Genomic DNA, 16,430 nt, shown 5'->3' on the forward strand with positions numbered 1-16,430 from the left:
ATAGTTTGACCATTCCTAATATTTATAAATAACCTGCTGAAAATTTGTCATATGTTTCCCCCATTTTGAAATCATTCTAAGAAAATTTTTGCTACTATACATTAATGATTCACAACTGGAAAAAAGGCAATGTACCAGATCCATTGCACTATCGTCGTGTTTCCATCCTATCCCTTTTGTAAAGGCAGGATCGTATAGTTACTATATCCTTTACAGTGGAAAATTTAAAGTTCAGTGAGATCGGGAGATGGGATCAGCTGGGTATATAACCACTCAATTTACAGCTGTGTTGTCAATGAATTCCAGGGTATTACCACCTGGTGGTGACATACAAAGAATTGAAAGTGCTTTCTGTTACAGTGGTGTTGCCAGACATTTGAATCTTGGTTGGTGATATGTCTATTTGTGAATTCCTTCTCGGGGGAGGGGTTGCCCAGGCCACCCATTGGCGACACCACTGATCTGTTCTCAGCTCACCTAATCCTTTCCAAAAAAATTAAAGAACATTTTAGATCCAGGCCCAATTCAAGCAGAAATTTGACAGATTAATATTGAACTGAAAATATGTCACTGTTATGTAAAGTATCTTTATAATTTGAACGTTTGTTGCAAAGATAACATGTTTTGTTGAACATCCCTTAGAATATTGTAGTTTTGATTTCTGTTTTTTTTTAATATATTAAAAATTATATAAGAATATATAAGTGGGATGGGAATAAAATTACTGTTCGGTGGATATTGACAATTATATTTCTTGATGGAATACCATTTTTAATGTACTTTGTGTGTGACTGTCACAATGATTTTCTGGTCTTTATAGCCTAACATGATTGGATGTGAAGGTGAAGTCACTCCATGAAGTAGCACCTTTCAGTAAATTCCCCTGCATTAACAGATCATTGAATGTTGTCTTGATGACCTTAACTGCATCTTTATTGAAGAATTCCAGCACTTAGCCAACACGGAGGATCTATAGAAAAGCTTGTTCAATCCAGAATTTGCAATTTATAAAATTGACAGTATAGCTGTGATGTGTAATAATTCAGTCTAAAGGACCGACTGTTCAGTCTGATATCAGTCTAATAGACTGAAAGTATTCAATCTTATTAAGACTGGTGCTGCAATAAATCAGTCTAAACTGCTGACTGTTCAGTCTAAAGTGGTTTGATTTTCAGTCTATTAGACTGAAGAGTATTTAGTCTAATTAAGACTGACCTTCAGTCTTTACATTTCAGACTGGAATTCAGTCTAAGTAGTCTGATCCCTTATCCCATCCATCATTAGACTGAAATTTCAGTCGATTGGACTGAAATTTCAGTCTCTCATTTTAAGAGAGTAGTATCGCTTCTCGGCCTTTGGCTAAGATGACGTTTAGTATCGATTCTCGGCCTTTTGGCTATGATAATGTGCAATATATATACTCAGCCTTTCAGCTAAGATCATGTGAAGCAACTTTTCTCGGCCTTTTAGCTAAAATGACGTGTAGTATCGCTCCTCGGCCTTTTGGCTAAGATCATGTGTAGTATCGATTATCGTCCTTTTGGCTAAGTTCCTATGTAGTATCGATTATCGGCCTTTTGGCTAAGATCATGTGTAGTATCGATTATCGTCCTTTTGGCTAAGTTCCTATGTAGTATCGATTATCGGCCTTTTGGCTAAGATCATGTGTAGTATCGATTATCGGCCTTTTGGCTAAGTTCCTATGTAGTATCGATTATCGGCCTTTTGGCTAAGATCATGTGTAGTATCGATTATCGGCCTTTTGGCTAAGTTCCTATGTAGTATCGATTATCGGCCTTTTGGCTAAGATCATGTGTAGTATCGATTATCGGCCTTTTTGCTAAGATCATGTGAATTACGATCGTTTCTCTGCCTTTTAGCTAAGATCATGTGAAGTATCGCTTCTGTGCCTTTAGCTAAGATGACGTGTAGTATCGATTCTCGGCCTTTTGGCTAAGATCATGTGTAGTATCGCTTCTCGGCCTTTTTGCTAAGATCATGTGAATTACGATCGTTTCTCTGCCTTTTAGCTAAGATCATGTGAAGTATCGCTTCTGTGCCTTTAGCTAAGACGACGTGTAGTATCGATTCTCGGCCTTTTGGCTAAGATCATGTGTAGTATCGATTCTCTGCCTTTTTGCTAAGATCATGTGAATTACGATCGTTTCTCTGCCTTTTAGCTAAGATCATGTGAAGTATCGCTTCTGTGCCTTTAGCTAAGATGACGTGTAGTATCGATTCTCTGCCTTTTTGCTAAGATCATGTGTAAATATCGCTTCTCGGCCTGTTATCTAAGATCATGTGAAGTATCGCTTCTCAGTCTTTCGGCTAAGATCATATGTAGTATTATGTTCCCCTTCTAGAGGAATCGTGATACACATCTAAAGATGATCACATCGTCACAGTCTCGATGCGAGGGGACTGGGTTTAGAGCGGAACAGTCGGTACGTTGTTTGGTTTTTCGTGCCCAGGTTTTCCCTAGTTCACTGTAGCGTGATTTTGTAAAGATTTGGGATATATATTGGGGTGGACAGGGTGGGTGTCAGCTCTTAAATACATCTTTTTTTTTTTTTACTTTTGACTCTTTTTTCCTTGCTCTTCGGGCTTTTCTATTCCACCAGGTTTCTTATTAAACTTTCTTAGTAGTCTCCTCAATTATTCATGTATATTTTCACATGTACTACTGTTTGTGATTTAAGACCTCTGTGATGTTATGTAATATCAGTATGTTTATTCTCGTTATTATAGACTAACCTGACCTCATTGTAAATTTCATTATTACGATTGATTGATAGATGGAAATATAATCGAATATGCTATACTTTATTAAACATAATATGGTTATACCTCACCTTCGGTCACCACATATTCACCTCACCTAACACAGAACGAAGTTTTTGAATTGATTTTGATTAAAAACAACTAATTTTGTAAAAAGTTCTTCTTTTTCAATAGAAAGTTTCAGTTAACGTCATGCAAATGATTCATACTAACCAGTTTGTCAATCAAAGTGTCATGTCGACGACATTTTGTGAAGTGAATAGAAGCATAAACTATACTTCATAAGTAGGTTTCATTTATAAAAACCTATAGAATTATATATTACGTTAATTGCATAGTCTAAATTGGTAATGTTGTAGACACAAATGATATTGTGTAAATATATACTTTTGGGGTGTACAAACATATAGGCCTACACGCATTTTTTAGAAGTCAAATTATAATTAACATTACTTTCCTACGAACGTTTGATATTTAAACTGTTGATTAAATACTAAACGATCTCTGTGTAAGATACAACGTGAGTTGTATGCATGACATAATTGGTTCAAATTTAAATTCCATAGAATAAAATAAATTTGTGTAAGTTCCTTATCATGTTTACAATATACGTTATCATAAAATGAGGGTGCATATTAAAACTATATATGATATGTAGGCGTTCAAGCAAAAACAAAATTCCATGATGTCAACTTGTGTTGTAAACTCGACGTAAACCAGTTAAATTCGAGATACTTTTAAGTCATTGCTGTAAACAATTTTACGAGTGTTCATGTTTGCTAGTGCGAGCGTGTGTCTTAAATGTTGCGTTTGTGTTGAACAAAGGCCGTAAACAAATAACATTCGACTTTACCATAAATTGACCGTTAGCCTTCGTCATAATAACGAGCGTACTATGTTTTGGTCAATATTCCAGTAAATCTAATCAGAGAAAAAAGAGAAAGGTTTGAGGATCCAAACAATAACCGAAAACGACTCGTGGGTGCGTGATGACATTTGACTGTTATGCTACTCGCCCACTTCCACGATGTTAAACACGATGTATAACGAGCTCTGGTTGATCGTAGTCACTAAGAGAATCCAAGAAATTCCTGCACATCTAATCTGTGCTACTAGTAAAGCACGAGTTCACCAAGGGTACAGTACGAACTGTGTTCGAGCCTACCACGAGCATGCACGTTTTGACTACGAGAAAGCACGACCTTTAAACGACCTTAATACGACCTTAATACAAGCTTAGTACGCTCTCTACGCGCTCAACACGACCAAGGAACGATATATACGTTTTCGATACGTTCTCTGCGGACCCGGTCTTTCAACGGGCCAAAATTGGCTCTTCCTTGGGCTCCTGCGTAACTGGGGAAGAAGCTTGGCCCCCAGGGTCCCCCGCGCCCCCTTATCTTGGGTGGCATAGTTCTACTGATGCGGTGTGAATCTGCTGTTATGATGAAACTCGCTGAACACTTGCTTCACACTGGTGGTAGGGGCGACGAGAGTCTGGTTATTACCACGTGACCATTTCCACGCCATTGAAATGAGCTCGTGATAATCACTTGTTGAGCACGTGATTATCATGACAGGCACGCACTAAGCTCGTAGTAAACTTGTAGTAAACTCGAGTTGAAGTCTAGTAAAGGACGTGTGAAGGACGTATTCTGCTTATTTATCAACGTACTGACCTCGTGTTTAGCTCGTACTAATCGTGTACATCGTGAATACCTCGTATTATGTACGTACCGAAAATCGTTCAACGAGGGGATCGCGTGCACTGCACGAGCAACACGTGTCAAACACGACGTATCACGAACACAGCACGATGTATCACGAACACAACAAGTGCATATTTAGCTGACACAGGATGTCGCTAAAAGTTCTGAGCATGCTTAAAACTTTTGGGCTGTTCGCCAACAAGCACGATCTGTTCAGGATGTGTCACGACGAATGCCGTGCTTATCACGAGATTGGTACGTGCTGGGGGCGATATGTCAAGACCTCAGGAGCTCTTTATACATCGTGTTTAACATCGTGGAAGTGGGCGAGTAGCATTTCTTCAACGTCGAAGCAGGCATTCTAGGATCGGGGTCTCAATTGATCTTCTACGAGGGCCAGCGAGAAACATTGATTGGGCTTAGGGCAAGAGGGAACCACCACCCCTGACTTTACCCAGACTGAGCAACGCACATGGTAGGAGGAAGGGTGCCTAGACCAAAGTCCTTTATTTAATGACAATTTACCAAATTAATATAGTTCTATGAGACGCGTGTTTGTGGGTAAAAACCGAAATCTTTCGCGGACCGGATTTGGCTCACGGGAAGGCTATTAGAACCATTGATGCAGGAGGGTTAGCATTTCAAACAATTGATATATGTCACATAAGTGGATGCAAAATTCCTGGTGTTGATATGCTTCACTGTGTGCATTGGAGCACCTGTATCGCATATAACGAGTAACTAAATTCCGGGTTTCTCGGCTCCTTATTGTTGGTATGTTTCACCGAGATATATCGGAATACCTGGGCTTACAAATTGTAAGAGCCGTTACGTCATATTAGATTCGTGTTTTTTTGTTGTTGCAAAGTTGATGTTAGGGTGGGGTACAGGAAAGTTAGTCAGTTGCATTCCATCTGGTAACGATATCACGTCGGGCAGAGAGGTAGTTTCTCCGTTATTGAGAACGGGAGTTAGCATATTCATAAAAAGGCAATGAGGTCTTAAATTTTGTTAGTATAATATTGTCACTGAGGACAATTTTGCGTATACTTGTTATTGAGAACAAGCCGCTACAATACCGTATATTCTCGACGCACGTGCTTTATTCGTTTAGTGTGACAAGCGGAGGTTGCTGTATAGTAAACCAGATTACGGGCAGGCGACCCCCAATAATCTGTGAGTATTCTAAGTATTAATGTAAAATTGGTATATTCTAGGACCACATTAAATGAGGGAGTGTCATCATTTCGTAAATTTATTTGTAAGTAAACTGTATGATCCAAAGTGCTTGATTTGAAACGAAATTCTTAAAAGTGGTCGAATAACTAGTAGAAATGCTGAGACTAATACATTTAACGAGAGTTAGTTTCATTTTGTCGCATAATTGGTTTATTCTGAAAAATTTGTAAGATTATCTTTAGAAAGCGAAGGAAATGCTGTATCATGTTTACGTTAATGTGTCTCGTAAGGAGTGAGAGTTAAAATGTCCCTTATAAGTTGCGATAAATCAATCGTAGTTTTGCTTCTGGAAATTGACCGTATGTTTAAAACAAATATTAGGAATGGTTTTGTTCCTCTGTTTGTCTACAGGGTTTTATTTTTGGTGACTCCAAAACTAACTGCCTGGGGTCACGGGGGTATTCTTCCGTGCCAATAGATGTGGTCTGGTCCACACTTTTAAGACGCCGGATACAGGTATCCTACCTTTGACACGTGCCAAAAGCTGAATGGTTTGACTCCGCCTATAGCGACTACCTTGTGGGCGGTGATCTTCTGAAGTCTGTCATAAAGCGTACTATAACAGTGTCAGTTAGCAAAAAGGGGGTAGGATTCACTGGATAAGTATCCAAGGGGGTGTAGTTATTTTCATATATGCATTTCTTTTATATTTTCTTTTACCAATAATCATTGAAATATCTCGTGCAAATAAATCCATGAGAATTAAAAGCAGAGTGTTTGCGTGGTTTCTTGATTATCAATTGAGCGTTACTTTCTAGAAAGGGTCACTATTTGTCATTTGTGACAATATACAACTCATGAACTCTTCAAATGTAGGTAGTAACCCCAGCTAGGTTCATTAAGTTAGCGACATATTGTAGGCCTACTATAGATTTATTGATCAGATATAACAGAAATACACAAATAAGTAGATCTAATTTAACAACTGTATATGGAGCATGTTTTTAACTTACAATGTGCAGTATTGTGAATAATATTATAATTCTATATATATATATATATATATATATATATATATATATATATATATATATATATATATATATATATATATATACATATATATATATATATATATGTTATGTATACGTGGCAGATTATAACACGAGAAAACTGATCGTGGAAAATCGCCCAAATAGATAACAATGTGATATTTTAATGACAGTGACATGGCCAATTTAGCTACATTGTGTATAGCCTATGTGTGCAGGTAGTATTTTCATAGCATGATTCCGTAATTAAATATAGGTCTGTTTTTTGCATAGGCAATGACCTTTTAGTGTGCAGTTATGCTATAGACCAAAGACAGAATCGGTTTTTACAGACCCGATTTGTGGATTGACTTTGTGGACATAACTCGATGTGAGACTTAATAATTTCTTCAAACAAACTGTGCGCACATTAGTTTAATTGGTCAGTCACGCATGATACATACAAGATATTTATGCATGCAAGCATTATCACGGCTACAACCTATGACGCGCAAACACCTTCTTGAACTCGATAAAATGTCATACCTGAATTTGCTGACGCAGCACAATATCCTCAGACACTGCGGAGTTGTGTCAGACACCGTTACGCCCAAAAAATGAATTTAGGGCGTTTTTGACTTTGAAAAAGAAGTGATCAATGTTTGGTTACCTATAGCTATATATGTCTATTTACCGCTGTTAAAACAGAAAGTATTTCTTTACAGTATAGATCACCTACAGCCAAGACGCTTGCGCTGAGACGGAACTTACAGCGGTTTGTCAAAAACGGTGCTACGTTTAAACATTTACGTTGAAGTAGTGAATTCACGTCGTTATTTTCGGTGGAATAACAACTCCGCTATCTTTTATTGGGATGATTTTTTTTTTAATCGTTGGTTTGAGTAACCACATCCTTCTTGTTTACTTATTTTTCATTATTCGGTAACACAACAGGCTCGTGGATACCTGGGCATGTAATTATCTATGCGATTAGTTAGATATGAAATCCAACTTTGTATATTTGCGATACTTGTGACTGTCACTTTAATTTGAGCACAGACAGCTAACAGTTTTCACGTAATAAACACATGCATTCATATCAAATGTAATATTTCTACTAACCTACATGACTAATTAGATACACATATGGTAAACGTAGGCACTTACATCATCTAACGAGAATATAACCCACACAGTGTTGTAACACCTTTACAATAAATATACAAATTGACAGTGTCCCGATGTCTGGTAAATGATACAAACTTTTGTAAAGTGTAATTGTGAATTAATTAAGTAACGGGTGTTCAGTCATTATGTCTACAATTAAATAAAAACTATTCTTACTTAAGGTTATGCATATTAAAATTGCGTTCAACTGTTATTGTACAAAGAATAGTTAATTGAGTGTATAAAGGTACTATCACCTTCAAAACGTTCTGTTATTTCACGAAAAGGGCAATGAACGTTAACCACCGATGAGTACACATGCTATATAACGTTTCCCTTTATTTTAGCCTTCAGAAAACTGTTACAATGTACAAAAGGCGTGCCGCCGTAATATTACGTTAGCATTTCACCTTTAATTTAATTTCTTATGTTATGATCTATAACCATATTTCAAGCAGTATACGAAATTCAACTGATGGAATACAGCAGTCTTTATTCTGGCTTTAGTCTGTTTTCATACATGACCTTGTAACCCTCTCGAAACTCATCCGCATACATTCTACATACTTCAGGAATTTCAATCGGCGGTTTTCCATCTGAACGATAAAATTGGGTCGATCCAAAGGCCCTATCGTAAACGCCTTGAATCTTGCCCAAGATTATCTGTTCAACGGCACCGTGCATGTATTTTAAAAACTCATCGCTGGCGTTCCACGTAAGGTACTTGTCGTCCCATGGGATGCCAACCGCCTCGCAGTATTTTTTGAGGATTTTATCCGGGTGGTTTTGAAGATCGTCTGCATCTATCACCACTGGATTCGGGTCGATGTTTTCCTTGACATACTTGTACAGGTTGTAGAGTGGATCCACGGAGAGCATATCCCACGACATGAACGGATGTCCTTTTTGCATTTCGACAAATTTATCCAAATCCCCTTCGTATTCGTAAACATGAGCTACAAGTTTTCTCACCGAAAGTGATGTACGGTTTGGATGACGAATAAGAAAGGTATGTCTGAACGGCCCCTGAAGATAAAAAACAACAACAAATAACTAAAGTAAGAAAATAAGGGCAACTACTAGCACCGTCTATCATGATTCTTCACTACTTCTTAAAGAACTGTGAAAAAGTTTTAAGTAACTTGACTAACGAATTCTTCGCAAATCTACCAATAAACGAAAAACATGTTGCTTTAAGTTGATTTGATAAGGTGCCGATAATCTTTTGAGTAACTTGATGAAATATGGGTCAAATACGTAGATGTGTAACGAGTCATTGCAGTTAAAGGTCCGGTCGAGTCATTACCCGTGACTTTCTTAAATCTGTTCAAGTAATTGAAAATATTCTAGTCACTTTACATTTGCATTGATTGTAATACTTGTCATGGCTCGCTACAACGCAGTTTGCACAGTATATTTTCACATTAAATTGAAACGTAGAAGTCTGCATACATATATAACCTAATATCCTTAAATAAAAATCAAACGAAATTCAAGAAATAAGATCATCTCCAATATGTTTCACGCATGAATGAATATGAGTGACAAATAATAGTAGTTACCACTCGTGATTAACAGAGACCAAAGTCTTTGAAACCGGAAAAAATAAGCTTTCTTTAGCTCTACGAGCAAAACTGACAGGTTTTATATATTGGTTAGAGTGAAACGACAAAAATCACGTGGGTACTGTGTGTAAAAGTGGTAGAAATTGGACTGTTTAAACTTGCTGAATGTCTGACGACTGGTATCCAGAATTTTCGTCTTTTTGGTCTTATAACCAAAAGGTTCGGTATGAGATGTGTACCTCTCTAGATTATATGTCAATCGAACAGTCTTAATGGTATAACGGCTAACGATATGTATGTGCGAGGAAGGAACAAAAGAAAAAGACATGAACAGTTCTAAAATCAATTTCTTTAGTTTATAATTGGTTACCTTTGGCAGTAAATCGTAATTTCCATCAATGCCAAGTGCCATATCTTTGATCAGTAGAAATTTCTTGCCTTCATCCAAGGGTTTCTCCAACTGTTCTTTTATATACTCGTAACTGCAAAGCATAATTAAGAAGAAAAATTATGAGGACAAAATATCAGGGTCAATCGATCAGTGTTGACTGTTTTGGAAGTTAACATTAATCACGAGAAATGCCTTTATTCAGATGGTAATAGATCGCTGTCAAAGGGCGGTTGTATCACATGTTTATTAAACACCCCTAGCGACACAGCAAAATAGTCCTGTTTCTCACCTCCTCTCACTGTTGTATTTCCTGGTAAGTTAAAAGTTAGTCATATTAAGGGTCACACGATACATCACCATACTTACAGAGTTGTTTGTTTCTGTGTTCATTCACATCCTGGTAGCAGTAGACAGTGGCGGAGCTAGGGGGTTTTGGTCAGGGGGGCGAGAATCGCTTGTAGGGGCGCCATCGACACTATCAGCCTGCTATATACGGCTCTGGACACTATCTAAGCGGAGCGCCACCTCTGGTTGGCGCGTAACGTACAGAATTTTTTTGAGTAAAGATAAACTAAGAATAAATAGGTGTCATCGCCAAATTACACCAACAAAATGTGACAAATGTCAATAAGTAGATGAGAGGACTATAAAAATGTCAATAATCACGAATAAGTAAAAAGTGGTAAAGAGCTGAAAAGGGCGCCAGCAGTCCATTTGAGTCCGTCAGGGGGGAGGGGGGCATCCGCCCTGACTGTATGGACGCTCCGCCACTGGCAGAAGAGAGAAGAAGCCTACTATATTACAGAACATTATCATCTCGCGTTGCGTCCTTTTTCATCATCCTTGGAACATAAAAAAAGTAACAAACGCTCTTTGGCTCTCTAAAAAATCGCAGACTAGGCGGGACGCTAATTGACAGTGCTTGAGCATGCATTTAAACCATCTCTGAAATCTCCGCAAATATTGATATTTGCGTTATTTTACTTCACAATATTGAATTATTGCAGAGAGTACATTCAATATTAAAAAAAAAATTATGAAATTCTTTTTGTGTGAACTTACTCCATAACTCACGAATTTGAACTTAATATATTTCATGAAATGGGGACAGAACATACTGCTTTAAACCGCAATTTGAGACTTCGTTATCTATGGTACGGATGAAACCGTATGAGAAGCTTAGTGCCACTTTGTTTCATATAGTGTTCTAAAATGATAGTACCGGTCTACAGATGTCTTAATTACGGGAATGCAGATTTTGACAACTTCCTTTTCTATAAACTCAAGCAAGAGTGTACATTGTATCATGGAGTAACATATCTAATGTATATTTGCGAACTTAAAAACAACGAACCACTGTACAGAGGTCAAGTTTAATAAAACATTGCATATTTATCAATTGCCTGCTACAATTAAAACAGGCCCGATAAACCGAACAACTTTCTGAGGGACATGACACTAGTCGGTAAGAAAAAAATTACCTTAGCGACACCAGAAGTGAAGTTGCATTATTTCACGGACCACCATTAATAATATATCATTGCAGCTAGTGACTTGCCACCAGGAGCTGCCTTCAAAGGCTGCCAAACAGGAGCTGCTCTGGGCCGGTCAAGCACCTTCTTCTGTGACTTCTTCATTTACCAGGCACGCGCAATATTCCGTTCGGAGGTTTCCATAGTTCACGCTTTACATTCAAGGTGTAATCGAGCAAGTTCAAACAGGTGAAGAAACATATAAATATTCCGTGTGGGTGGGGTCAGCAGGAAGACTAAAGCTCAAACCCTCCCGTTGAAAGTTACCATAATAACGGGTATCCATAAATCACTTGAATGCTAAACATAGCATATATTTCAGGAGAGTTACCTCAAACATATATATATATGGAGTTCATATCTGGCAATGCTATCTCACCAACGGCTTATTAGATGCCAAGTCCAGAATTACCTCCCATAACAAGGCTGAGAACGAATCTGCTTGCATAGATTATAGTGCATGAATTTTTTTTAGAAAACTGTTCAGCTGCTGAAACTGCTTTTATCGTAACAAGTTATCGTAACAAGATATAGTGAATGTCTGCATTCAAAAAATGTGGTAAAGAATCTTGTTTTGTGTAATAACATGCAAACAAAGTACGTTTCAGTTCCTTATCGTTTTCATATATATATATATATATATATATAGGAATATCTATGTAAATCTATAACGTTACTGAAAGCTAAGGTAGCATATTTCGTTAGCTTCTCATCGGGGTCCAACAATGGCTTACACGAGCAACTCTTCCAAACATGCAGGTAGATATTTGAGACCATATGGAAGAGGTTCTTCCATCTCCAGCCTTGGTCAAGAATAAGCCAAAGTAACTTATTGACTAAATGGAAATGGTAAAAAAGTGACTGCCAACAGAGCAAGTAAAGGTCAGGGATAAGCACACATGTTTTTATCTCTGATCGCTTTCTTCAAATGACCAAGGAAATGCTCCCTGTTGAGAATATGCTCACTTTGGTGCGTTGTGCAGTCATGATTTCGGACAATGTTTCTTCAATTTTTCAATCGTTGGTCATTTTCTAGCTTAAGAAATAGCTATGTGTATATACTAGTGCATTTGATTCAATTTTACTTCCTTTTACTGACATTTCAGGTCCAATAACTTTTGTGTTCCTTTTCAGTGAAGCTTATCTAATTGATATGTGTGTGTGCTTACTTTTTCGGTTTGATTGCCCTGATTCATGAGTTTAAAAATATGAATCGTTTGGGAAGCAGGGAAACGTGTATACGTGGTTCATTATCTTCATGACAATTTAAGACGCTGAAAATTCAAACGTTTCTGTTTTCACACTTAACTAGAGATAGCCTACACTACTAGCACGGCATTGAAGAAAATGATGTATTTAAGGTACCTCGTGGACAAGTTGTACCACTTTCCAGTGAACTCAATGAAAGCTAGAAGCCACTAACCTTATTCTATGTGTGCGCTTCCTTTTATGGTTTTATTGCCCTGGGCAGTCAGGCTCAAGTAAAGTATAATACGTCATCTGCATGAATGCGAGCAAATATATTTGTTTTCAACAGTTATAAAAAGCAGTTTCAAGAGAAGAAATTCTAAGGCACGCAATGCATCTAACGCAGCTCCCCGCCCCCACCCCACCCCTTCAAATTAATACAACGCGGCCCTGATCTCTTTCCGGTTATCTAGATTTTGAAATCAATTTGTGTACATAACATTGCTCAACATATTATGACTATACTAGCCAAAGCAAGATAATTTTCACTAAGTATCTACTCAGTTTTATCTCAAGAAAAAACTAAGTACAACCATTTTCCCAAAACGTTTATACGTGGGTGATTATCTTCATGACAATTTAAGACGCTGAAAATTAAAATGTTTCTGTTTCCACCCTAAACTAGAGATAGCCTATACTATGCATAGCATTGAAGTTATGTATTAAACTTAACCCATGGACAAGTTGAACTACTTTCCAGCCAACTCAATGAAAGCTAGAAGCCACTACACTTATAGTAAGTATATAACGTATATAATTTAAGGGAGGTAAATCTAATTTTCTTCTTCAGCGACTTACGTAAAGTTTTCTGCTCTCTCCAAATTCCCACCTTCGTATTGGCCTTTCACGGAATCAAACATTTTCACAGCTTTCTGAAACTGACTCCCTAAAGCCTTCATCCTGGGAAATTTGACGAAAGTCTCCGGATTTTGGAATACACGATTAAAGTAAATTGAGCAATATGGCTCGTGCCAGACCATAGCACCCTCCATTTGTGTTACACATTTTTCGAAAGCGGTTGATATACTCCTTGGGGAAGCCCACAGAAAAATACGGTTCAACGGTATCTCACTTTGGTGCGCCATTTCTGTGTCAAGTGTCGCTTTCGGTACCACAAAGAACTATGCGTAAAGTCATGCTTTGACCGATGTTAGTTATTACATGGTGTCGACTTTAGTGCCATCATATAGTCTGCATGTACTGTTGTGGTTTTCGCCAGAACAGCTGATATGAACAACACAAACTTCACACAGTATTTGACAAAGCTATTATGTGCCGGTTCTGACGTGTCATCGTTGAAGTCCTTTATTACTTTTGGTTTCATTGAAAAAGGTAGGACTCGTACGGTTCACTGGGCATCTGTTCCATAGTATGATTTTGCCATGGTGTAGTTTTATTACAACAGTATCATGTCTTTCTCGGCCTTCTGGCTAAGATGATGTGTAGCATTATGTTCCCCTTACACATCCAGCGGTGATGTTTCGATGCAAGGGGACTGGGTTCAGAGCGGATCAGTCTATTCGTTGTTCGGTTTTTCGTGCCTAGGTTCTTTCCTAGGTGATTTTTCTTGAAAAGTATTTTCCAGTTTACTGTAGCTTGGTTTTGTAAAGATTCTGGATACATATTGGGGCAGACGGGTAGGTGACCTTTGCTGTCTCTAGTTCTTCAGCTCTTAAATACATCCTTTTTAGTTTTGACTCTTTCCCTTGCTCTTAGGGCACTTCTATTCCACCAGGTTTCTTATTTAATTTTCTTAGTAGTCTCATCAATTATTCAACTCCAGATGTTTAATTCTTTGTGCATTAATAAAGTAACGGGTGTTCAGTCATTGTATCTACAATTAAATACAGAATATTCTTACTTAAGGTTATGCATATTAAAATTGCGTTCAACTGTTATTGTACAACGAATAGTTAATTTACTTTATAAATGTACTTTCACCTTCAAAACGTTCTGTTATTTCACGAAAAGGGCAATGAACGTTATCTACCGATGAGTGCACATGCTATATAACGTTTCCCTTAATTTAGACTTCAGAAACTGTTTCAATGTACAAACGGCGTTCCACAGTAATATTACGTCTGCATTTCACCTTTAATTTACGCAAACCTTTGACAGTGTAAGAGCCATTGATAACACCACTTCAGTATGTCACGTAAACTGTTCCTTCGTTTATGAGATTTGGAACACAGGAGCAGGAGATCTACAGGTTAACAAGATATGTTTTAAGTATTGCGCTGAGAAGTAATAACAATCTCAAATACATTTCTCGACTGAGTTAGGTAGGGGCCTGTATGTTTGTGGAAATGCCAGAGGCGGATGAATAATGGTATAAAGGAGGGGAATGCATTATAAAGCCGTCTCCTATGAAAGAAGGTTTGAAATTTCATTGAAATAAGAATAGAAGTCACGTGGTTCATTCTGAGGCATGTTTAGACTCTAAGCTAGGCCTATATAAGTAGCCCTAAATATAAGGTTTTACTAATATATATTTTGTGTGAGGTTGAAAACGGGGTAGGGGTTCACCCACCTGAAGGCAAAATCCCCGATTGAACCATTTCCCCCCACTGACGATCAGGGGTGGGTCAGTGCAGTCCTTCGGTTGGCGCCCGCAAGCCCAAAGTCAATCTAGCAACAGTTGTTGGGGAACGTGCACTATAATATCTCATATGTAGGGCCAATCTTTACAGCTATTAAGCCTATATGTCGAAGGAAAATTAACATTTTTACCTTCAAGGTGTAATCGACCAAATTCGAACAGGTAGAGAAACAGAAATATTTCGGGTGTTCCGGATCAGCAGGAAGACTAAACGCTAAACTCTCCCGTTGAGGAGTACCATAAAGGGGTATTCAGAAATCACTAGAAAGCTACACATGGTATATATTTCACCAGATTACCTCAAACATAATAATAGGGAGTTCATATCTGGTAATGCTATCCCACACACGGTTGACTAAAATGCCAAGTCCAGAATGACCTCCTTTAACAAGGCTGCGGACGAAACGTCTGTCAGAGTTACGAATCTGTTTGTATAGAGTAGGCCTATAGTTTATAAATTATATTAGAAAACTCTTCAGCAGCTGAAAGTGCTTTTATAGTAAGTTATCTTAACAAGACAAGTGAATGTCTGCATTCAAAATAATGTGGTAAAGAATCTTGTTTTGTGTAATAACATGCAAACAAAGTACGTTTCAGTTCCTTATCGTTTCATATATATAGGAATATCTATGTAATCCTATAACTTTACTGAAAGCTAAGGTAGCATATTTCGTTAGCTGCTCATCAGGGTCCAACAATGGCTTATACGAGCAACTCTTCCAAACATGCAGGTAGATATCTGAGACCATATGGAAAAGGCTCTTCCATCTCCAGCCTTGATCAAGAATAAGCAAAAGAGACTTATTGGCTAAATGGAAATGGTAAAAAAATGACTGCGGACAGTGCAAGTAAAGGTCAAAAGTCTGGGATAAGCACACGAGTTGTTATATCTGGTCTCTTTCTTTATATGACAACCTGTATTAGACCAAGTAAATGCTCCCTGTTGAGAATATGTTTACTTTGGTGCGTATGTGCAGTTATGATTTCGGACAGTGTGTTTCTTCAATTCTTCAATCGTAGGTCATTTTCTAGCTTAAGAAATAGCTATGTGTATATACTAGTACATTTGATATAAGTTTGCTTCCTTTTACTGACCTTTCAGGTCTAATAACTTTTGTGTTCCTTTTCAGTAACGCTTATCTAATTTATATGTGTGTGTGTGCTTACTTTTACGGTTTTATTGCCCTGATTCATGAGTTAAAAATGTGAATCGTTTGGGAAGCAAGGA

General features: G+C 37.7%; 1 protein-coding gene, 1 long non-coding RNA gene and 1 pseudogene across 2 annotated transcripts; 2 read left to right on the forward strand and 1 right to left on the reverse strand.

The window, feature by feature from the left end:
- The first annotated feature begins 1,813 nt into the window (after window positions 1-1,813).
- On the forward strand, window positions 1,814-7,693 carry LOC139984171 (uncharacterized). Its single transcript, XR_011798961.1, has 2 exons — window positions 1,814-5,666; window positions 6,081-7,693. It is a non-coding gene; the product is annotated as an uncharacterized lncRNA (long non-coding RNA).
- On the forward strand, window positions 2,084-2,244 carry LOC139957880 (U2 spliceosomal RNA; annotated as a pseudogene).
- LOC139984161 (uncharacterized) lies at window positions 7,674-14,016 on the reverse strand. The gene is made up of 3 exons (XM_071997929.1): window positions 13,402-14,016; window positions 9,803-9,914; window positions 7,674-8,893 (listed from the first exon to the last, which is right to left on the reverse strand). Exons 1-3 carry the CDS (start codon window positions 13,686-13,688, stop codon window positions 8,360-8,362), a joined length of 933 nt encoding a protein of 310 aa, XP_071854030.1. The 5' UTR covers window positions 13,689-14,016; the 3' UTR covers window positions 7,674-8,359.
- Window positions 14,017-16,430: the final 2,414 nt, after the last annotated feature.

This window comes from Apostichopus japonicus, chromosome 2, assembly GCF_037975245.1.
Source record: "Apostichopus japonicus isolate 1M-3 chromosome 2, ASM3797524v1, whole genome shotgun sequence".
NCBI classification, from domain to species: domain Eukaryota; kingdom Metazoa; phylum Echinodermata; class Holothuroidea; order Aspidochirotida; family Stichopodidae; genus Apostichopus; species Apostichopus japonicus.